This window comes from Neopsephotus bourkii, unplaced genomic scaffold (assembly GCF_033783945.1).
Source record: "Neopsephotus bourkii isolate Nb327-2 ecotype Australia unplaced genomic scaffold, CSIRO-AGI_Nbou_v1 NB_1016, whole genome shotgun sequence".
Lineage (NCBI taxonomy): Eukaryota > Metazoa > Chordata > Aves > Psittaciformes > Psittacidae > Neopsephotus > Neopsephotus bourkii.
Window position 1 is genome coordinate 2,679,572 of NW_026901505.1, and position 23,475 is coordinate 2,703,046.

A 23,475-nucleotide genomic window follows, 5' to 3' on the forward strand; every position below is an offset into this window, starting at 1 on the left:
GCCGCGGGCGGGGGGGCTGCCGGACCTGAATGTAAATAAATTCGATCTATATATTGCTACGTGGGGCTCTGCCTGGCCGTGTGCTGCCCCCCAGGCCCTCCCCGTGAGCCCCCAGCAGGCAGAGGTGGGGAGGAAAGCGCTTTATTGGGGTGATGGCAGCGGTGGCTGTGCCTAGGGCCCAGCTTTGCGGCAGGCCACGGCCGCCACGAGCGCGGCCCCTTTCCCCGAGCCATCCTCCGACTGCAGGAAGGTGACGGTGCACTTGGGTGCCAGGACCTGCAGCGTCTGCTGGAGGTTCTGGGAGAAGCTGGAGGGCACAGGAGGGAATGGTGAAGGTTGGTGTCCCCCACGCACCCCATGTTCCCCATAGGGTCCCTGCCACCCCCAGCCCCACTCACTGCGGGTGCATCTTGTACAAGGTTCCATCCACCCCAACGGTGACAACCAGCTGGTCCAGGCCCCGGTTCTCCCGCATCTTCTCCACCACAGCAGCCACGCCGGCGGCGCAGAGCTGGGCCGCCCGCAGGGACACGGTCTGGCACACCTCCCGCACCAGCACGCTGTCCTCAAAGCTGGCGTGCAGATCCAGGTCCCGCAGGATGGCCAACACCTTCCGCAGGGCCAGCCCATCGCTGCCCCGGAACAGCGGCACCATTAGCACCACTGTCCCCATCCCACAGGCAGGAGATGGCATCACCTGTATGTGCCACATCAGTGCAGTGTGGCCCCTCTCCCTGGCCTCTGGCTTCACACCCTCCCACCCCGGGCTCAGGGAACCTACTGCAGCCCAGCACTCACATCTCAATGGTGGAGAGGAACTTGGTCTGGAAGATGTCCTTGGTCTGGAGCTTGGGGCAGGGCTTCCCATGGAACAGGACCCGTTTCTCCACCATTGCCAGCAGGATGTAGCGCACAATCTCACCCAGGTACATGCCGCTGATGAGCTTCTCGAACCTACCCAAGGCACAGCCTTAGCTGAGCACAGCAAACCCCCTGTGTGTGTCCCAGGGCCTTCACCCACCTCTGCTTGCCCGGGTTGATGGTTTTCTCGTCCACCATCCGGTCGAATGTGGTGAAGATGTGGTCCAGGCAGCCGTTGTCCCCGAAGGCCCCCCACTCCATGTTGATGCACATGCGGCCATCATTCCCCTCCACAGTGCCCACGTTCCGCATCTCCTCCATGTAGCAGGCATTGGTCCCTGTCCCTGCGGGCCCCGTGCTGGTGTCACCCCCTCCACAGCTCTGCAGAGCTGCTTGGCACCCTGTGGCCATGCCACAAGGGCTGGGGTGGTGTTGAGGGGATCGAGACCCCTGAGTGCAGCAGTGCTCCTCACCTACGATGAGGCCGATTTCACATTTAGGGTCGTCATAGCCGCAGGACATCATGGTTCCCACCGTGTCGTTGACTACAGCTACCACATTCAGCGCAAAGTTCTGCCAAACCAGAGATGGGGACATATGTGGCTTAGTGGCACTGCTGGGTGCAGGGTGACACCCTGGGGACAGATGACTGTACCCAAGCCCTTCCCTACCTCTTTGCGCTGGGCAGCATCCCGCAGCAGCTGGACCACGTCCTGCCCCACACAGCCTGAGGCGTTGAAGCCTTTGGTCCAGTTCAGCAGCACTGCCTGCAAGGGAGGTAGGAGCAGGGGCTGGGCAGCTTCCTTGAACCCCGGGGCCCTCCCCATCCTCAGGGTCTGGAGCCATCCCCTCACCTTATCCAAGCCCAGCTGCTGGCAGGGGAAGGAGAAGGTGAAGCCAAGTGGCAGGGTCTGCTCCATCAGGTCCTGCTTCAGCTGGAAGTCCATGATGCACTCAATGATGTGGTTGAAGAGCTGTAGAGGGGAGCCATGGTCAGCAGGGCCCAGGCTGGGGTGATGCAGCAGGGGCTCTCCCAGCCCCATCTCAGGCCCATGGGCAGTGAGGGGGAGGCAATTCCCACCCCCTCGCCCTCTCCTTGGCCTCACCGCCACACCAGTGCCCTGCACGACGGAGGTGGGGATGACATAGATCTCGCTGGCCATGCGGATGCTGTCCTCTGCCACACGCACCACCAGCACCCGGAAGTTGGTTCCCCCCAGGTCCAGCGCCAGGAATTCCCCTCGCTCTGCAGGGCACCAGCACAGGGCATCAGCAGGGCCACAGCCACCTTGCACCCCCTTCCCCTGGCCCCCAGCCCTCACCAGTGCCATCAGGCGTGGCACGGACGTAGGTGGGCAGCATGCGGACAGAGGATGTGGCATTGGTCTCCTTGCGCAGCCCCAGGTCCATCTCCCGTCTCATGAGCGCCTGGACGCGCTGCAGCTCGGAGAGGCTGAGCCGCAGAGGGGCCAGCAGCTGATCCACCTCCCGGCGCTGCTCCGCCAGGCGCAGAGCCACCGCCGTCACCATGGCTGCCCCGCGCCCGGTCCCATCCACCGAGGGCAGGAGGGTGATCGTGCACTCCGGGGCCAGCAGCCCCGCCACGCTCTGCAGGATCTCCCCAAACCTGCCAGAGGAGGAAGAGCATGGCAAAGGCCGGGTGCAATGCATCCCACTGGGGTGGGAGCCCCGCGTCCCTCCTCACCTGGGGTAATCTCGGTACAACTCGCCATCCACCCCGATGTTGACCGAGAGTTGCTCCAGCTCCCGGCTCTGGCACATGTGTGTGAGGATGGCAGCCAGCCCCGCGGCACAGAGCGTGGCAGAACGGCTCACCACCACCCGGCAGACCTGTTGCACCCGGCAGCAATCCCGCTCGCTCGGCTGCAGTCCCAAAGACTCCAGCATGCTCCTCGTCTTGGCCATGCCATCCTCGTGGCTGCAAGGGAGGACACAGTGCTGGTTATGTCCTCCCCATCACCCGCCTGTCCTCCCAGCCAGAGCAGCTCCTGCTCCCCACTCACCTGATGATCTCCAGGACGTGATGGGTCTTGAGCACATCCTTGTTCCTCAGGATGCCGGTGTTGCTCCCAGTGAAGATCGCTTTCTCAGCAGCCAGGGCGATCAGCACGTGCCGGACGATCTCCCCCAGATAGAGGCTGCCCACCAGCTTCTCAAACCTGTGTGCAGCCATCATGGGGGTCAGTTGTGCCCTACCTGGCACCTCTTGGCCCCTTGAAAGCATCCAGGAGCAGTGCAGGGAGCCCCGTGCTCCTGTTAGTGGGGGCTGACGTGCCCAGGGATGGACGAGGAGCCCTGGGGACCCTCACTGGGGGGGTGGGAGCACCTCTTCTTCCCGGGGTTGGAGGATTCCTTGTCCACGCGCTGGTCGTAGGTGGTCACGATGCCCCTTAGGGTGGTATCGTCCCCGAAGCAGCCCCACTCGGTGTTGACACACATCCTCCCACTGGTCTCCTCCACCATCTCGACCAGTTGTGCCTCAGCCATGAAGCAGCTGTTGGTGCCCACGTCTGTGGGGAGTGATGGGGGTGAGCACTGGTGCACCCCCCCTCCCCACTACCACGCCCTCCTATGGGGGATGCCAGCTGCTCACCTACAATGATGGCAATCTCACAGGCCTTATCATCCTTGCTGGAGGTCATCATGGTGCCCACAGTGTCGTTCATCAGAGCAACAACATCCACATAGAGCTGGCCAGGAGCAATGAGAGAGCATCATTAACCCCTCCATGGGGGCAGCCCCCAGCCAGGCCCCCTCACCTCGTGGCCCCCCACCTCTTCCTTGTTGATGGCTGACTGCAGCAACTGCACAACATCCTTCCCCTCCACATCAGGGCACTTGAAGCCCTTGGACCAGGAGATGAGTTCTGCCTGTGGAGAGCACATGGCCGAGCTGTTGGCCTCAAGCACCACTGATGTGCTGGGCAGGAGGCCGCTGCAGACCGGGGTCAGGGTTATCCCACCCACCTTGTCCAGCTGTGTCTGCTTGCAGCTGAAGGGGAAGACAAAGCCCAAGGGGAAGCGACGCTGGAGGCTGCTGAGGCCAGCCAGGAACTGGTGCAAGCACTTTGCAATGAAGCTGAAGAGCTGCAAAGGCATGGCCAGGGGTTGGTTACAGAAGCATCGCTTACCCAGCACCCAGGCTGCGGGAGGCAGCCCCGGAGCCCTGCTGAGCTGCCATGTGCCATGGCCTCCTCATACCGCTTGCCCCTTGCCCTGCGTGATGTTCATGGGTATGTCAAAGATCTTGTACATCACTTGAGGTCTCTGGTTCCCGTCACCCAAGAGGGTTACGCAGAGGGTCCGGACATAGTTCTGGCACAGCTCCACCACCAGGAAGTCACCCTTCTCTATGGGGGAGCAGAGGTGGTGTCAGGCAGAGACCTTTGCTGGGGCAGATCCCCTATAACCTGCCCCTTAACCTCTCCCAGGGACAGTCACCCACCCATGGGAGAGGCTCCTGAGAGCCTGAGACCACCACAGGAGACAAGAGAACCAGTTCCTGGCCTCTGGTCCTGCACCAGGGACTGGCAGAGGCAGTGCAAGGGCAGTGCATGGACAGAGACCAGTGCACCCCTCCCCAGCACCCCAGGGCCAAGTCTGTAGGGGGCTGTAGGTAGCAAAGCAGCCCATCGCCAGGACAGGCTGCCTTACCGGTGCCATCGGGCATGGAGCAGATGAAGGTGGGCAGCATCTGCATGGTGGCCTGCGCATGCATCTGGCGGCTCAGCCCCTTGCGCATGTCCTGCATCATGTGGCCCTTCAGCACCTGCAGCGTCTCCAGCGGGACCGTGAGTGCCCGCAGGGCTTTCTGTACCTGGGGATGATGAGCCTGGACCTTAGTGCGGGTCTGAAGGGCAGGGATGCCTCTTGCTGGGTGCGAGGCAGGGATGGGCCTTACCGGGGAGCCGGCAGAATCGCTGTGCTGGCCCCGCTGTTGGCTCAGTGAGGGCCTGTGTGGAGGGAGCTGGTGTCACACGCAGAGCCCCAGCCCGCAGGGGGACACGGCTCTGGCCTGCCCAGTCCCGAGCAGGATTTTGGGGCCCATTCCCGACTCTGCCTCCCACTTCCCTCCGTGTCCCAGCTCCACAGGGTCACAGCCTCAACAGCATCATTGCTTTGCAGTGTCTCCCTATTACAACTGTGACCCGGCAGCCGGAGGCAGACGACGCCGATGGGGGCCGGGGGATTAAAGGGGCTGCCCCTGCCTCACCCTGCCCGCCTGTGTCCTCAACCTGCGGGAGGCCAGAGGCCGGTCTGTGCCCCGCCCGGAGGGCACAAGGGGGGATGCTGAGCCCCATCCCCGGCCCCGAACGCGGCTCCCCCGCTCCCAGCGCCGCTCGGCCGCCGGCGGGCCGGAGCCCCTCACCGCTGCACGGGCGGTCTGCCCCGGTCCATCGAGCCCAAGGCCCGCCGCGGGAGGCTGCGCGCAGCGGCGCTACCGGTGCTCTGCTCCTGGGAGCTCCCGGGCCCCCTGCCCGTAGCTCGGCGGCGCTCGGGGCTGCCCATGGCGGACGGCCGGCAGCAGAGCCCCGGCGGTACCGTTACCAACGCCGCCGCCGTTACCCTGGCGACAGGAACGGCACCCCCGGGCGCCCCGGCCCGCCATTGGCCGAGCCGCTCGCCCTGCCGCAGCCAACGGTCACCCCCCCCCCCCGCCCCGCACGGGCCGGTCCCGCTCGCCTCACTTCAGATCCCAGCTTTAACTGGCCCCGCGTTGATGAAGCAGCGCAATGAGGAGACAGACATCCAGCCGGTCCCTAGCAAGGGGCTCTACCGCAGGGCCAGAGCGCTCCTGGGGAACGGGGGACAACACAGCCTCGTCCAGGCTCCATCCCCCCCGCAGGCACACGGCAGCCAGGGAAGCCAGCAAGGACACAGGGACATCGCGGTCACACTGGTCTCCACATCCACTGACTGCAGCAGGCAGCTGGCACGGAGGTGTCCTTTTCCCACCGTGCCCATCCACACAGAGCAACCCCTGCTCAGGAGAGCCCTGGGCTCGCAGCACCCCCCCAGAGCCCAAGGCCAGGCTGTGGAAACGTGATTTTGGATGCACAGTGAGCCGTTCCTCCTCTCCTCCCTCCAGTGCCTCCCATTTCCCCAGAGAAAGCCAGCACAGCTCCTCAGTGTTGCTGCAGTTTCATAAAAACATACATAAATATATTTCCATTTCTTTAACAGAGAGCAAAGCTGCACAGGCACCTATAAAACACACAGCCACGGCTCCACCCAGCGCTCCCTGCACAGGTCGTACAAAACATAGAAAAGGGGGGGTGGGAGAAGGGGGCTGCGCTAGAACGGGGTCACGGTGCCATGGAGGGGACCTGCTGCCCACGGTGGCCTCAGAACCTGTGCTTCCTCCGGCGGCAGCCTTTGCTCTGCTGCTGGCTGCCCAGGTGAAGAGCCGCGTGTGGCTCCAAGTCTACCACGCAGTCTGTGGCTTCTGAGATGCTGGGTTTCACGGGGGAGACGGTGAAGGGAAGGTGCTGAGGGGAGCTGGGGCTGCTCCCCACCGGCCCCCTGGCTCTGGCTGGGCGAGCAGGAGGGGACTGTTGGTCTCCTAGTCCAGAGAGGGGGGTCCCCGCATCAGCACCTGCAACAAGAGCACATGTCAGCCCTGCCTGGCTGCCCTCTGTCGTGAGCCATGGGCAAGGGAGGAGGGTGCTGCTGGGAACGTTTCTCCCTGCTCCTCTCCTCTTGCGCTTGGATCCATGGAGGGAAGCACGAGTGTGCAGGCAGGGACAGCAGCACCCTGCCACCCCCTCAGGAAGCCGGACATCTCTTGATGCAATGGTTCCGAGCACGCCCCTAGCGTGCACCGGTCCAGCAGGCAGAGGCAGGGATGTTTGCAGCCAGCTGGGTGATGCTGACAACTAGCTAAGCCCCAGCCTCATGCTCTGCTCAGGAGTTACAGACCCCTTCAAAAGGAATTTGCTGTCACAGCACAGTCCAGGCTGAGCGGGATCTAACAGGGGGAGCTGGGAAAGGGCAGCCCTGAGGCAGCCAGGCACAGAGAGCAGCTTCCCACCTGCAGACTTGCTTTCCGAGAGCTCCAGCATCCTGAGGAGTCCCCTCTCCTGTCTTCCAACGTCCTGCTAAGGAGAAAGAACACAGTCACAGTGCTGCCACGAGGGAACCCCAAAGACAAGGTGGCCCCGTGGCCACACGCTCCCCCAGCCCATGGGGTCCAGCTGGCTATAAGAGTGAATGCTGCATTTCCAGGGCTTCCAGCTGAGCACAGCTAGTCACCAATGGGAAGGGCACTGCCCCATTCTCAGCCTGCCTGGTGCCTGATCAAAGGCAACCAAAGGCAGGTAATAAAGCAGAGCATGGTAAGGAGGGAGGATGAGGTGCAGGAAGCCACCCCCAAGCCCAGCCAGTGAGCACAGGGCTGTCACAGGAATGTGAGCACCAGGGGCTCTGCCATGGCTCGGGCACATCTCCAGCACTGTGCTCTGAGGCTCCATCCTGCTCTGTTCTAGTGCATAGGGGCTTGGTGCTGGAGGGAACAGCCAGAAGAGGAACATGTATCTTGTGCTCCCTCTCAGCCCCTGGCAAGATGCACCTGCTCTGGTCACACAGGCTGAGAGAAGACCGCTTGGCCTGGCTGCTCCCTGACTCCAGCAATGCTCTAGAAGGTACTGGTATCCTGGCTGCAGGGTTGGGGCTGCAAAGCACCCCAAAATGTGCTGTGGCAAGAACCTGCAAGGCCAACAATGCCACTAGGAAGCTTTCTAACAGCCCAGCCCATGCCCAGCATAACCTGCTCCCCTGGTGACCTGCCACCCTGGGACAGGCAGGGCCAGAGGAAACACAGAGCCTTGCTGAGCTGTCTCAAATGGCCACCAGCTCCAGCACCTTCCCCCATACCCTGTGCATGTGCCTATGTACAGGACCCCACACACCAGCTGGCTCTGGGGCACAGGGACAGAGCCAAACACCCCCCCCAGAGTTGGTCACATGCAGGAGCAGCCGTGCCCTGCAGTACTCTGAACCACAGCACTTGGCTGTATCCCAGCCAAAATCATCCACCAGAAATCTCATCATTTGCATCTGAATCCCCAGAGGGCTGAGGCCTGTGATGGATTTAAGGGATTATATGAAACTAAGACATCATGTTGCATCTTCATGCTGAGAATCACATTTCTGAGCGCAGGCAAAGCTGTGGCACTGGGGCTTTGCCTGCAGGAACCAGCAGGAAGGCTTGGAAGGACCCTCTCTGTGCTCCACTGGGATCACCAAAGCGGAACAACACAGTGGGGACCAACACCTGATGACTGCCTGTGAACAAGCTGCTACCCATACTCCTGCCTCCCACCTCTAGAGAGGCACATCCCGCACAGCTCCACGTCTCCCCTGGGATGCTACAGTTTGCTCTCAGCACCGAGCAGTTCCCTCTACTCTGGCTCTGAAGCCTTCCCCATGGGAAAGGGCTTGTGGATCAAGTCAGATATGCTTGTCACCCTGACACTGCCCTCCATCTATATTCAGACGAGGAAGCCTGCAGGACTGAGGCGTGCTGTCTGGCAGCGGGACAGTGCTGGCTGCCTGCCTGCTGGAGAGGTTACTGGCAGCTCTGCCGGATTAGCTCACCCCTGGGACAGGTCCATGCTCTCACAGAGTGTCGTGGGAAGGAGGGCAATGAGTTGTCTGGCCACGGAAGACAGGCAATCCTACACCAGGTCAGCTCATCCCATCAACCAGGGAAACAGCTCCTGCTGCCAACCCAGCCCCAAACCCAGCGCAAAGCAGAGGAGATGGTCTGCAGGGTCGCCCCTCACCTTGGCTCTTCGCAGCCTCCTGGTTCCCTGAGCTTGCCTAGCAGCCTGAAGGCAGCTGTCCACATGCCTCTGATACTGCAGCAGTGGCACCAGTGACTTACAGAGGTAGCACTTCTCACACCTGCCAGGCAGCAAAGGACAGAGCACCACATTAGGATTCACCCTGCACTGGGCTCCCAGCCACCAGCAGTGACTCTCCTCCTCCAGGCCACACCACAGAGAAGACATGTCACCAGATCAGGCCTCGCTCAGTGGGGTCAGGCCAGCACCAATCGCAAAGACTGAGTGATTATCAGTTTTCCCTGCCTGTTCCCCTGTATCCTGCTGCTGCAGCAGCGGGACAGTAATCAAATCTGCTCATCTAACTATCTCAAACACCGCTGATTTCTCCCCAGACATAAAGCACCCTGTCAAAATCCACAGAAATGAAGTGCAAGGGCTTTGCAAAGGGGAGTTAAATTCTGCCTGAAAAGCAAACCAAGTGTGTTAAATCAGAGAGACATTTTACCAGGGCTGGATGAACTTGTCTGACTAGTAAATCAAGTCTTTCTCTGCACTGTCTCCATTTTACATCATGCCACGCTGGGAGAGGAATGCAGAGCACTCGCTCCTGCTGGGGGGCTGGCACAGTGTGCTCCTCAGACCCATTCAGTTGTGTAGAAGATGCTCAAGCTCATGCAGGACATCCCTGTCCCCCTTTCCTAAGTGTGCCTGGGAACAGAATTATCCTGGCTGAAAGGAGATGAGGGTCAGGCATGGGTTTACACTCAATTCCACACTGGCTCTCGGCAGGGATTGAACCATGCAGGAGGGCACTGGCTCTTCAGGAAGGGAGGATCCAGCCGCAGAGCTATTCAGGAATGGACCATCTCCAAGAAGAGGCAAATCCCCAGGGACCAGCCCCAGCAGCACTGTGTTCAGTTTGATGAGCAGTGCTCTCATAGTAAAACTCACCCCAGGCTCTAAAATGCTTTTGGAGAGCCCCCATCAAGCAAAACTCTGCAGTACTTTTCCTGTATTTTCTTTCCAGTCAGTGCTGATTACCCAGATAATGTGTCTAAACAGAAGCTGTCCTCTCTATAATTAGCCTAATTCCATTAGTGATGTTGCCATCCACTGTTTGTAACAGCAAAATTGCTTCCATAGCAGGGATTTTACTGTCAGATCCTCTCTTATGATGCTTTGTGTGGGTGGCAGGAGGAGGGGCTGCATGGAAAGACATTAAACAAAGCCACTGCTATTCTGAAAGTCTAATTTAATTAAGAATATCACTACAGGTGCCATATTGACAGCCTCCCTGTCCTAGCCCCTTCTTATCCCAGGGCTACCAAGCTCAAATCTCCCATTAGAAACTGGCTGAGTTAGCACCATTTTAGCTACACAGCTCCCTCCATCCATGGCCAGAGACCATGTACCCCTGACCCGCCATGGATTGGGCTGAAGGGAAATCAGTGCAAAAATAAACAATCTGAGAACAGCAAATTCCTCTTGCTTTGGTTTAAATATAGCCACACTACAACAGAGGCAATGAGGGAAGGCAATTTCTTAGGGAAACATTGCTGGAAAGCCAACGGCCAGCATTTCTACAGGAATAAAGACATCCACAGGCAAGCTAGAATGGAAGCACAGAAACAATCTTGGAGAGGCAAGCATACCTACTTACTTGTCAATGTTTAAGGATGACTGGCCACTGTCACTGCTGGCTGCTTTACCTCTTGCTTCTCTCTGACGCCGGGTGAGCACTGGAGGAGAAACAGGAGGGGTTGGTTACGTGCCATCCACCCCAAAAGCACCCAAAAGCACCCCTACACCATACCTGAACGCAACAAGTTTCAATCACTTCCACTCAAAGCTGCAGCAGAAGTGATGGCAGAGGCAAAGATATACTGCACTGGGACAGGCAGAAGAGGTAGCTGGCCAATTCTCCCTTTTGCAGGGGGGATACTGCAGAAGTATCCCCCTCATGCTTCTTCCCGGGAGCCAGGAGCCATTTCACACTGTAACTTGTCTTCTGCCAGAAGCAGCTGGATCAACAATATGTAGTTTACAGTCATTTTAAAGCTGACTGCAGCAGTGCAACAGCCTGGGAGGAGAGCTACACAGCTGCTCCAGCCAAACTGAGCACCCCGCCTGCTGCAGGAGGGAGTGTGGTAACTGGCAGCTAAGTAAGGAGGGCTGAGAGGGGCTGTGCAAAGGCTCAAGACCCTTCTGTAGGTGTGGTAGGAAGAGCTCATGCTGGAAAGGGAAGGTTACAACAATCAGCCTGCACTCACCCATGTGAACTGGGGGTGATCTATTGTCTGTGTGGGCCTCTGGGTGAAGATCTCTAACAGGGCTAAGCATCAGCAGTGCTGAGAAGGGAGAGGCCAGCTCCAGCACATGTGGGTGGCTAGCAAGATCCTGGCTGACCAGCATGATGATGGGACCAACAATCTCTGTTCCTTCAGCAAGCCCCAGCAGCCTTTCCAAACCTGCTCTCCAAGCATCTGCAGGGAGCACGCCAGAGTGTTGTCTCTTTCAGTTGAATTCCTCTCAGCGTATTCCTGTTGACATGCCACCAGCAAAGATCCTCAGGGAACACATCAGATAGCTTAGCCTGCCTCACCAGGGATGTTCAGAACTCCAGCTCCAAAACAGCTGTCACAGTAAGTACTCTTGGGCAAACTGGCTAAGGGGACAATGCAGGGAGCTATTTTACAGCCCAGTAACATTGCTTCCCACACTCTCATTAGGAGAAAGGTCTGAATCGAAGGTATAGGCATGACAAACCTCTTACTGTTAGCATATTATCTGTCATAAAGGGGAACACAAGATTTTGCAGAGAACAAAGGGAATCCTTCAGAATTTTAGGAAAACCTCACTTCCAGTGTTAGACAATCCTAATATCTATCCATGATGCTGATACAACATGGCCTATCCCTTAGGAGCAATCACTGATCTGCAGCCACAACGAGCAAATGCACTGCAAGATACTCAGGAGCTGTTGGGGCTGACTGGAGACATCCACGCTGAAGAACGGAGCTTGAGGGTTTCCTTGGATGTGGGTATTGTCTTGTTGGCGATGACCGATACCAACAGCTCATTTCTCACAGGCACAGAGGCGGGCATTTCTCTTTGACTTGGCCTGGCCCAGACTCGAAGTGGCAGCCTGACATGGGGGACTGATAACAGCAGCCACCCCCCAGGCCACCCCAGCCTCCCAAGAGCCCAACTCACATGTGTGTTTGACAGCGTGGTGAGAGCCGCTCTCCAAATCAGCGTGCACTTGTTAATGTTCGTTTAACAGCGCCTCGGGAGCCTCATGCACCAGCTCAGGTGCTAATCAGTTCTAGCTCCTTCCAAAAGCAGTGAACACATCTGGCAGAATGGCCCCATCAGAGATGTCTGGGCCCAGCTCTGCAGCTAGCCATGGGAAGCCACCCAGCTGTGCTGCTGGAAACAGAGGCACAGGAGGGAACAGGGCTGGCTGGCAAGACACAACCCCTCACAAAACATGGTGCTCACCTCAAGGAAGGGTCTTCAGAACACTGGAGAAGACATGCCATGGGGAAAATCCCCACCACAGAGCAGTGCTGACCCACTGTGTGACAGAAGCCTTGTAACTCTCCCAGGTGCAATGCTCATTGCTGGGTCAAACACACTCTGTAGCTCAAGAACAACCTTCTCCCTGATCTGGCACTTCTGGTTGACCCAACCAGGTTCCTCCTCACTCTCACCACCAGCCGTTCCACTTTCTGTGCAGGATCCTATCACAGACAGGCCCACCAGCATTTTGTCCCTTCTCAGAAGTGATGAAGCTTTCTCCTGCACCCCTTCTGTTACTCTCTGCTGTGTCAGTGCCACTTCTATTGATGTCAGGAGCTTTTCAACAGCATCAGTGCTGCTGATGAAGACTGACACCAGGTTGCACTTGAGGCTTTGGGAGGAAGGGATATACCAAATGCTCATTTTCCTGGGATCACTTGGGAACTAAGAGGTTGGAGCATGTAGATGAAGGGCAAGAGGAACAGAGCATGTCACAGAGCTCAAGACCATTTGCTGTACTCAGTATCAGCCAAGACTCATTTCCAGACTGAGACCAGCAGATTCCTGCTTGGCAACAGCAGCAGATGCAGTGACTCCAGCACTCCCATGTCACACAAGCGAGCCCTTCAGTAAGCGCATGCAGGAAGAGCGAGCTGGCACAGTGCTTCCATGGCTCCACTCCTTCACTTGGAATTAGCACCAGTCACTGAGCTGGAAACCTGTGACCCGCACCTCCCCTAGCCTGGTACAACAGCAACAGCAGGCTCCTCTTTGCTGTTTACTCAGACCACAGGAAAATGGAAATTCATGAGCAGATTCTCATCCTGCCCAGGTATGTGATGCTCTGGGCATTCGGCCAGGGCAACCATGTACATATGTGAGGGAAACAACTCCAACTCATCTTGCCCAGCTACCTCATGTCCTTAAACATCAGCCAGGCTGCGCTGGCCTCCTGATACGTAACACTGAAAGACTTTGGTGCATGATTACAAGAGGGATGAAGAGAAGTAAAACCAGCAAGGCGCCCATCCTTTTGTAACCATAAAACGAAGCCCACTGACAGCTACAGTCTGCAGGACTGCATAATCTGCAGTTCTAGAGACATGAGGACTAAATCCAATTAGTGAATTCAAAGACAGACCAGGCACCCCTGACTCAATGCACCAAAGGCAAACTGAAGCCATCTTTTCTTAACAGATCAGGCCATGGCTTAGAGGGCAGAACTTTGATTCTTCTTTCACACAAGGCTGTTGCTGTGCTCTCAAGACACCAGCAGCCAGCCAAGAGCACACAGTGCTGCAGCAGTAGAGAACAGCTTCTGGACCCACACAGGAGCTGGCATTTGCTTCAGAAGACAACTCTCCCACCTCTTTTTTCTCCCCATGCATTAGCTTTTCCTACGGATTTTGTGCTAGTGGTGGATGCCAAGGTAACAGCGCTGGAAGCAGAGTCCTTTTGTACCTGCACAGCTGTGCCAAACTACCCTCTGGCCTCTGCTCAGAGCTGAACATCAACCCTGCCTATTGAACTCAAACCCCACTGACCAGCCCATCAGCTGAGACCTCTTTGCATGACTGTTGCCTTTGTACAAGCACTTGGAACTGGAGCGAAGTGCCACAGAAGCCAGGCAGGAATTGTGATCCACATTACATCCTGCTCCAGGTCCAGGAAGCCAATTGTCCTGCAGACAGCCTTGGTGCAAACAGCACTGGCATCACAGACTGTTACGGTTAATAAAGCCTGGTGTCTACAGAGAAAATACTAGAATAACTGGCAATAGAAAACCCAAATTACTGTGATTTTGTCCCCAAACCATCACTCTGCTAAGAGCCATTGTTGCAGACCAAAATCTCTTTTATTTCAGGCTGGTTTTCTTACGGGTAGACTGTTCTGTACAAGCCAGAACAGCAGAGTAGCAATTCCAAATTAACTACCCTTACAAACACCCCCAAGGAGACCAGTCTGGAAGCAGAGTGGAAAGGCCAGCCTTGAACTCTGTCCTGTGGAACACCAGCACCAAAGGAAAGAACAAATTCTCTCACACTGCCACAGAATTCAAAGCCTTTTCCTCATCACAGTGAGGATTCCCCAGGATCAATGGATATACTCACAGTCCAGCCACACCAGGGACCCGATTACCACAGGGCCAAAGACATTCCTGCTAAAAGGCATACTAAAAATTCAGCTCCATTTTCTAGCACAGATAAAACCTTTATCAGTGTTGAGGATGGGAGAGGAACTGTGCTAATTTGTGATCTGCTAGAGCTGAACACTTGCATTAGCAGCTGGTTTGTGCCTGCAGAGAGACCTGCCCACCAAAACTAAGCACCAAGCAACATCAGCCACTACTCTGGTTCCTGTTATCTTGACAGGACCTATGTCATATCCCAACAGATTCAGTATAACAGGAACTTCATATTTTAAAACTACATCAACTCTGCATTAAGATTACATGGTGAAACTTCTTCCTGCTAGACAAAAGCAGAAGTTACAGTTCTTGTACTAGCTCTGTTTTGCTCAAATTGCTTAAACATCACAGATTTAGGTTGCATTTAATAACCCAGTGTGTAACTGAAAATTATATATTCCCAACCTAAAAAGTTAATCTTATTACAAGCTATTACTTTGGTATTAAGTGACATTGTGCTAACATAGACTTCACATTTCAAGCAGCAGCTAAAACATAACTTATGAGTATGTTGATAACCAACCGGTGTTGTTTGTTCACTTAAGCTCTACAAAGGTTGGCTATGGAAAACTGATACAGAGAAGACTGAAGAGGATTAGTACAGGCATTCTGACTGTGCTTCTATGCCTCACTTCACATGAAGGAGAAAAATCCCAGCTCCCAGATCGATAGCTATCATTCTGCAATTTTGGAGGAACAAGAGGGAAACTTTTCTGCAATCTCTTGCAGCCGAACAAGCCATTTTTGCACATACAAATGTCAGATTCACTGCAGAGCACAAGCCGTGCGTGGAGTGGCACAAAACACTCTCCTTTCTCAAGAACCCTGAAGGATGCTCACCCATGGGGCTCAGGAGCTGCCATTTTCTACCACTGGCAGATTCTCTGCAGGTCCTCAACAGAACAGACAATAGATATGTCCTATGGCATCCACCCTACTGCCTGAAGCATCCAGGGCTAAAACCTGTGGGTATATTCTGTTTGTACACTTTCCAAGGGACTAATAATGTGATGAACTATGAAGTCAATCGGAGAGAAGATGTCTTTGCGCAGGAGATACTGGAAACACAAGAACCTCTGATAACACTCTCCTGGCCAGCTTGGAGACTGAACAAGCCAGAGTGAACCACCTCCCTCCATGCCAGGCCATGCACCAAACATCCCGAGAGGGACAAGACTGCAGCATCTGGCTTCAAGTAACAGGGAAGTGGACAAACACAACGAGCAGACCTGGGCTGTCCTTGCCAGCCTCCTGTCCTGTGACACCGTTGCAGTACATGGCATGTGGCTCAATCTCTGCAGAGGGAAAGCCTTGATCGCACATGGGGCACAACACACAGTCAGCAGTGGTAGGGCTGCACTCAGCCACGGTCTTGTCAGTGTCTTCATCTCCACCAGCCTAAAGAAGAAATAACCAGGCAGAGAGTTAATTGTGCCATTTCTCTTTCTTTCCCCCAGCTGCAGAGCTCCATGCTGTCTGGGAGTCACCCTCCCACAGACTCAGTTTTTCTTGGAAAGTTTTATTCTTCCCTCATCATACACTGGTCAGAAATAACACCACTGGCTGAGTAAACTGTGCAGCACTAATACCTAATTCTTCTTCCAAAGGCAGTATGTCCTTCTGAATCACAGTGAAGCCTCCCTGCACAGCCATGCACACCATTTAAGGCAACCATCACCTGTACTACCACGGAAAAATGGCAAAGCTTCCATTAATCAGGAAAGCTCAGAAGCGAAACTGATGGAAAATTCATGGGGCAAGGCAAGAGTTCAACACCTGAGTTGTGCTCATCAGTTTCTGGACATGATCCACGCTACATAGGCAGCACTGTCTGTGAACACAGCTTCCCCCAGGATGAAAGGATGTACTCTTAGGGAGTTTGGGGAGACCACTGGGAAGCTCCTCCTCTCTAGAGGAGGTGGCTGGAGCAGTCATCAGAGGCAGCACACATCAAGGAGAAAGGCAACGTTATTAAAAACCCATGTCACAAAGAATTACTAGCAGTAGCTTTTCATCAGGGCAAAGTGACAGCCCATGTTTGTTCTCTGGGTGCTGTTACCACTCACCAATACTCTCTCTTTCTGCACTGGTTACACAGCTGCAGAGGTGCTTCACTACCCACCCACAGAGATACAGCCTGATCCCTACACTACTGATGCTCCCAAGGCGCAGCAGACTGCTGCCATCTCACTCATAACTAGATCTCTGCCTAGTCAGGCATGCTACAAGACTTCTCCACATTTAAGAACCTTTCCCTCCCTGCAGTGATTTTAAAGTTATTTAAATATTAACCACATAGAAGAAATCTATAGGAGAATAATACAGGAGAGTTTTCTGTTAGGGCTAAGCAGTGACATGCAGACAGTGTGCAGCAAAACTGCTGTCTGCTTCCCTCCAATGGTATAATTTCAGGGAAGCAGTAATTGGGGTCAGCCAAGATGCTGGGTGCCACCAGAGTGCTTTGTCACATTACTCAGTTTATTACTTGCCTTTCCAAATGAGGGTCTGATCCTGATTTTTATGTCTTAAGGGGAAGGAAGGTGGTTTGTTGACTCGGAACAGCTATGCAAAGAATTGCAGGACTGGGCCTCAAAATAAAAACCCAACCCACAAAATGCCTTTCTTCCAGACACCGTCTGAAAGGCCACAGCACTGAGCTCCAGGAACACCTCTCTCATTTCCAGGGAGGCTCTTTGCCCTGGATTTCTGCACAAGAGCTGCCACATGAGTTCCTCCAGCTGAACACAGGCTGCTGAAGTACATCTCTTACAGCATTAGCACTCGTACCTTCCTCTCGCATCTCAGTGTCCCTACATCTTGCAAAGTCCTCATTGTGGGGTGTCACACAGAGGAGTCATAAAAAACAAGATGTGTCAGATATGAATGATCAGATCAAACCTGCATTATCGTCGTCAGACAACACACAGAAAAACCATGATGGGAAAAGCAGCAGGCACTGCTCCTTCTAGCTGCCATTTCTAAAGCAATCTTAGGAGATCTCTGATTCTGCACACCCTGCCCGCCTACATTTGGTGGTAAATTACTAATTTTAAATGGAAATGCAACATTCTGTAACAAAAGACACCACGGTCCCAAAACTGCTTGTACAAAACAGTGCTGTAACAGTCTGCAAAACCTCAACTGCAGAACCAACCACCCCTGTCACAGGCTGAGAATGTTGCCTCTCCTCTTTAGCAGAAAAAATTGCTTACAAGACATAGCACTTCCAGCCAACAGCCAAGAGCAATGCTAGAGGCTGAGCTCAACAAGAAGATTACTGTGCCCTGGCTCAGCATCTGCTAGGAAGAAGTCAGTCCCTGCGGTTTGTGCTCACTCCATGCTAACTGCTGATGCACCGTAGCTGTTTCTGCTGTCTTCCTGGAGGGCCGCAGGCTCTGGAATGATACCTTCTGCCAATGATAATGCTGTCAAACAATCCCTAGGAAGCCCCACAGCACCACTGTGCTGATCACCTTCTACTGTCGAGTCAGGGGTGTGAGAACCAGGCACTCTCTGCAAAGCACAAGGCACAGGGCAGCGTCCTGGCCACAGCCAAATGGTCATGAACATGCTTCTGTGGCTGCCCAGCTCTGCACAGACCCACCACCTCCCACTGCTGCAGTCTCTAATTGACTAAACAGTGCTTGGAGATACCTGCAGAATGAAAGGCACATGAGAGCAGAAGCTGGTTTATTAAGAGGCCCACGACTATGAGACATCAGCACTGCAGACGCACTGTACAAGCTACAGACTCCCAGAATGAGCTTTCCACAAATGAGTCCTCTTGTTGAGAGCTGTACGACTCTGTATTCATGTACCCTGCCAGAGGAGTACTTGGCAACCCCTTTGATATCACTCTCTAAATTAATAGACAAAGGGAGTTTTATCAGAAGCAGGAACTAAAGTCAGACGTCGGCACAGCGGCAGCTGCGAAGCAATTGCTGTGCAGGTGTGACAACGGGGAAAGGAGCCACACAGTGCACATCTGCATCTGAGGTATGAGGATGGCCCTGCCAGGGCTCCCTGGGAACTGTTCCTGCATAGAAAATAACAGTCCCAGGCTCAGGTCATTCTGCCCGGACTGCAAACCACCACCAGCCCTCAGCACTTCAATGTCGTCTTTATCGCAGCCCAGTCTCTGAGTGAACCTCTCCTTTATCAGCCTCTTTGAAATGGTGCGTGGAGAACACCAAAGTTCAGATGACGGTAACAGGGAAAAGCACATCACAATACAAGTGACTGAGGTGTTGTGGACTCCCCTCACAGCTCCTGGGGTCCCTTTGCATCGCTGTCCATCACAGCACTATTATTTCTGAGCATGGGCAAACACCAGCACTGCCACCCCCACTGATGGCATCCTCCAGCACAGCAGTGTGTGTGGCATAAAACAACAAGCTGGGATTTATAACAACTCTCTCCAGCTACAAGACTGAAAGGCTCCAGAAGCAGCTGCAAAGAGCCCCAGCCAAAAGGGACTGGAATTACAAAGCAGTGGAGAAAAAGTGAAGAGGCAACTGTTTGTCAGGATCCCAACAGCAAAAATCCAAGCTCCCAGCTGCCCAAGGGGAAACACCAGCACAACTCTGCTGAATCAAGGCCTAGAAAGCAGGACTGGAAACAGGACCCTTCCCCAGCTTCTATGCCTTTTACCTGCACAGGTGCATCTCCAGGGCCTGAGCAGAGCTCTTCTCCCTCCACCTCAAGAGCTTCCTGTGGACTCGTCTGGGTCTCTGCAGAAAAACACCTCCACATCAGCGCAGGTTTGCAGCCCCCAAACCCCCTCCTCACTCGTGGATGTAACTCAGCCCACTTCTTTACAGCGCTTTTCACAGCTTCAAAACATCTTTTTTAGGCTTGCCACCAATGTTATCAGACAATGTGCAACGACACAGCTGGATGAGGGGTTAAAGTCACAGCACGCTGGTGTGAGGACAAAGCCACCTCAGCTTCACGGCTTCATGGGGAGTGAGACTAGACACAGGGAAATTGCGTGGGATACTTGCTGGGACAGAGACAAAGCAAGAATAGAGCTCTCGCATCGAGACAAACAGAGCTTCCCTTCTGCAGCCTGCCTCGCAGTCACACCTCCTTTAGACCTCCACGTCTTCCTTAGCAACAAAACCTGCCTCCAAGCACCACCACTACCCCTCTCTCTCCAGCTGCTCGGGAACACGAATGGGGTCCTCATGAATGTTCTCACTGAAAACCCTGAACTGGAAAACCTCAAACACGGTCGGGCAGAGCAAGGAAGAAAAACTCGTTGGTCGCAAACACGTTTCATTAATGTAGTAATTTAAGCCAAAAAAATTATCTCAGCTCTCACACTTCACACATTTTGACACTGAAAATCTTGACTGCACTGAAGAGATCATTCCTGACACCTTGGCATGGGTGATCCCTCCACATCCATTTACATCCTGGTGTCTCTTCAGCAGCAAGTCCCCAGCTATCTCTGGTCACAGAACCATCTTTGAGGAAATGGGTCCAAAACCAGGGAATCAAATTACATTACCTGAATAATTTCAGCCCTGACAAACAAGACTGGGAAAAAAAAATCTCTGTTGGAATAACCTGAAGTTTTTCTTTTTTTCTCTGAGTTTTAAAAGTGTGGAACTTTCAGTGCAAAGTTCAGAGCCTTTTCAAGTGCCTCTTACCTGGGCAGACAGAGATCTCTTCTTCCACAGAGTCTTCTGTGGCAGCATCTGGGCTCCTTTTACTGACAAGTGGAGTCAACACAGAGATGCTGTTCAAAATATAAATACAGTATCAGTCTCCAATGCAGTAGGTGTGACAGCCACGCCAGCCTGCCTCACGCAGCTCAGGACAGCAGATGATGCCATAATTTCCAAGCAGTCAATATCTGATAGCCAGAAATAGGACAGTCAGACCAGGCTAACAGCAAAATATGGGTATAAAAAGCTGTCCTAAGCAAAAAACCTGAAGGGAACGTTTTTATCTTCCAGAAGCCCTTGACAAAAAGGCAATAAGGGCCACTATCACATGTCAAGGGAGCAAAAACATCTGCTCACAACTGTGGGACTCTCAATTCTTCCTACTCTTGGAAGATTTGGGAGCTGTGCAGGTATCAGCAATGTGCCTCTTTCTATCTAGGGAAGGAAATCCCCAGAGAGAAACGACACAGAGTTGCTTTATCCCACCGTTCCCTCCTCACACTGCCAATTTTCTCCCTTATCACTGTGCACAGCAGCCAGAAGCAGCACGGACGCAACAAAAGGCAGGGCTTCCCTGCAGCAAAGCCCTAACAGCATTAGTGTGGCAGTTCCTCTTGTTTTAACCTTCGGATTCCTCCTTTTCTTCTCTCCCTCCCAACACTGCTCAATGTCTTTCTGGAACATGCAGGCACTGCTGAGTAAGTCTGGCACCCATGCTGACACGCGCCGCGCCTCGCGTGGCTCTCTGATGAGTCTGATCAAGTATGCAAGAACACACTTTAAAAACATGAATCCCCACACTGACAAATAGAAAATTTATTAAGCTCAACCACAGGCCTTGGAGAGCAGAGAACAGCCACTGCTGATTTATGATAAATAACAAAATTCCGATAGGAAATCTCAAGTGGCTTTTCTCTCTAAATAAAGCATCTCAGAGCATTTGTTATGAAGCCAGGCTGAGTGTGTTTTACTCCGTGTCTAACATCAGGGCTCACTTCAAAAGAAGTCACACAAAACAACTTGCTATGACATTTATAAAATGGGCTAATCAATTTGAAGTCAAACCACATTTCTTGCTACACCAACTATCTCCTGGTAACAAAGCCTATAATCATTTATTAAAACCCCAATGTACCCTGCTCCACACCAAGTGTAAAACAATCAGGCAGAGCAGCCCACAGAAAGCAAAGCAGCTTCTTCCCACTGCTCCGCTTCCTAAACTGCTTCACTACCTCCAGACAGCTCTGAGCCGTGTGTTGCTGTGAAGTGCTGCTGAGGGCAGCTGGTTGGGGTGCCTGAGCCTCACCCGAGAGAGGGCTGTGCTGGCAAATTACCAGGAGCCAGATGGCAACACTTGATGTGCACAAAACTGCAAAGGCTGCAGCCACTTCTTGCCTTGCTGCAGATGTGCCAGCTGCTGACAGAGGGGCCGCAGCACCCAGCTGTGCTCTGGCCCCAAGAGGGGCAGCCAGGAGCTCCTGGGAAGCTTGGGGAATGCCCTGAACTAACCCCACCAGCCACACCAAAGGGAAGAGAGAGCTCCCTCTCTCCCCATATACAGCCCTGGGCCCTTCTGCCTTAAGGAGAGGGCAGCGCTGCAGAGCGCACACCTCAATGCCTTCCATGCAAGCACAAGAGCTCAGACCCTGCTGTCAGAGACCCATTATCCTCAGCAGCAACAGCAGTACCAGGTCCTTCCTGCTCCCCAAGGAGAGCTTTAAGCTTGTTAGAAAGGTGCAAGCAAGAGGGATTTTCATACTCTGCACACTGATATTAACTGCTCAGGCCAAATGCTGTTAGATCAGAAAAGAGTTGGCATTTCTGTTCCAAAGCAGGTTTAAATTATAAAACCCAGCAAATTAAAACCATGACATTCTCTGGCCTCTCTTGTAACTTGCTCCTTGAATCATCTCCCATTTGCCCTTCTCCCACAGCCTCTGCTGCAGAACTACATTCCACAGGAAGGAGAAGGAAAAAACGGAAAAGAGGAGTAGGCTTAAATCTGAAGAAAATCATGTTGACTTGTCCCACACCTGTCATCTGCTGAAGTGGCTTTTCTGGAGCACTGCACTCTATCTTTGGCTGATAGGCAGTGCCGTCTGGCTTCCTCCTCCCTTCTTTCCTCTTCAGCAGTAAGGCAAGAACATAAAAATACACACAGAAATCCAGTAAACCCTCCACCGTGCTGCCTATGTGCCTTCCCAGGCAGACCACGTGATGGCATCGCTATAACTCACCTTCAGCTCACCTCCCCATCTCCACAGCTTTAGGGCACCATGTCACATTAGCTTCAGAGGGCAAGGATCAAGTCCTCCTACTTGTACAAGCATGCACCTTGCATGTTTTATAAAGTAATACGGGTCACTGATCTCTTCTCCCCAGTGGTGCCCCACCTCTCTCCCACACTGCTCCAGATCCATGCATTTCCAGGAATACCCAACAGCAGACAGCTTTTCCAGCAAGCCCTGCAGTGAGCCCCAGTGAGACTGCACCCCAAAACATCGCAGGGAGAGTGGCATGGCCCCCATCACTAGAGTGAGCCCCACGTTCTGAAATCACTGCCCTCACCTCTGTGCGACTTGCATGGGTTCCCCTTCCTCACGTGCATCGTCTGCAGGGAGCGCCTGGGAAGCCTGGAAAGGAACATTCTGGTGTTATGCAAACAACGTACAGGGGTAACCAGGTTCTGTCCCTGACATCACGCTCATGGCCAAGTATCCATCCTGAACCAGGCAGCTCTTCCCCTCCATCACTCCTTTCAGTGAGGTGTTCCAGCAGCACCCTGAGATAAGACCTGGCAGTACTTTTTGTTGCCCTGCTGTCTAGACACGTTCCTGGACATTCCATGCCCATCCATTCAGGCCAATGTTGCCCAGTACCTTCCACACCCTCTGCCTGTTCCTAGCACCTATCCTGATGCATATGTAAGCAGCAGCCACAGCTCTCCTCCATCTCCATTTGTACTGAGCTGGGCAACCCACGGATTGTAGCGTCCCCTCACAGTCCCTCAGCTCCCCAGCAGGCCTCACCTCCTCCAGTTTAAAATGTATTTGCCTGAGCCAGTGTGACCTGATCAACTGGTACAGCCCATGTCTGAGCATGAGAAGTGCTGCTCTGAAATTTTGTGTAGATAACATCTGTGGCATTTTTCTTGACTGGGAATCAGGTGTCCCATCAAAGAGAGGGAACAGATTAACCTGCACAATCTACAGCTGGTAAATCCCTGTGCATTTATCCCATTTTTCATTTAGCTCTACGACTTATTCTTCCTGTTAAAATTTGTTCAAAAGCCTTATGCAGTGCCGAGGTCAGGCTAACATGCCAGTCATTACCCAGCTCCCTTTCTTCTTCTCCAGCGTGCATGTTACACTTGCCATTCTCTAATCAGATGGAATTACAACGGTTTATTAGCAGTCCTTGCTGTC

General features: G+C 53.9%; 2 protein-coding genes across 7 annotated transcripts in view; both read right to left on the reverse strand.

Moving 5' to 3' along the window:
- Positions 1-117: 117 nt before the first annotated feature.
- On the reverse strand, positions 118-5,405 carry HK3 (hexokinase 3). Its single transcript, XM_061360230.1, has 19 exons — positions 5,251-5,405; positions 4,783-4,834; positions 4,536-4,698; positions 4,083-4,231; positions 3,849-3,968; positions 3,657-3,752; positions 3,476-3,572; positions 3,209-3,392; positions 2,886-3,041; positions 2,567-2,800; positions 2,184-2,488; positions 1,968-2,107; positions 1,716-1,835; positions 1,533-1,628; positions 1,335-1,434; positions 1,022-1,205; positions 799-954; positions 399-632; positions 118-307 (listed from the first exon to the last, which is right to left on the reverse strand). The coding sequence occupies exons 1-19, from the start codon at positions 5,388-5,390 to the stop codon at positions 172-174; spliced, it is 2,862 nt and encodes a 953-aa protein (XP_061216214.1). The 5' UTR covers positions 5,391-5,405; the 3' UTR covers positions 118-171.
- Positions 5,406-6,007: 602 nt separating this feature from the next.
- UIMC1 (ubiquitin interaction motif containing 1) overlaps positions 6,008-23,475 on the reverse strand; it is a 38,263-nt gene continuing 20,795 nt past the window's right edge. For 4 of the 6 annotated variants that reach the window (XM_061360220.1, XM_061360217.1, XM_061360219.1 and 1 more), the window contains 8 exons: positions 22,619-22,683; positions 20,033-20,121; positions 19,029-19,108; positions 15,608-15,776; positions 10,329-10,407; positions 8,666-8,786; positions 6,913-6,976; positions 6,008-6,477 (listed from right to left, as the gene is read on the reverse strand). In XM_061360220.1, the coding sequence (XP_061216204.1) occupies positions 6,227-6,477; positions 6,913-6,976; positions 8,666-8,786; positions 10,329-10,407; positions 15,608-15,776; positions 19,029-19,108; positions 20,033-20,121; positions 22,619-22,683 (918 nt within the window). In that variant the 3' untranslated portion in view covers positions 6,008-6,226. Of the gene's footprint in view, positions 6,478-6,912; positions 6,977-8,664; positions 8,787-10,320; positions 10,408-15,607; positions 15,777-19,028; positions 19,109-20,032; positions 20,122-22,618; positions 22,684-23,475 lie in introns of those variants that run through there. The other 2 variants (XM_061360221.1, XM_061360222.1) reach the window with 2 other exon arrangements.

Bases quoted from the DNA above. Each gene is read 5' to 3' on its own strand.
- HK3 (XM_061360230.1), bottom strand. From the start codon at position 5,390: ATGGGCAGCCCCGAGCGCCGCCGAGCTACGGGCAGGGGGCCCGGGAGC. The intron at 4,699-4,782 runs GTAAGGCCCATC...CATCATCCCCAG, and splicing joins GCGATTCTGCCGGCTCCCCG to GTACAGAAAGCCCTGCGGGC. The intron at 3,969-4,082 runs GTATGAGGAGGC...ATGCCTTTGCAG, and splicing joins CGCAGGGCAAGGGGCAAGCG to CTCTTCAGCTTCATTGCAAA.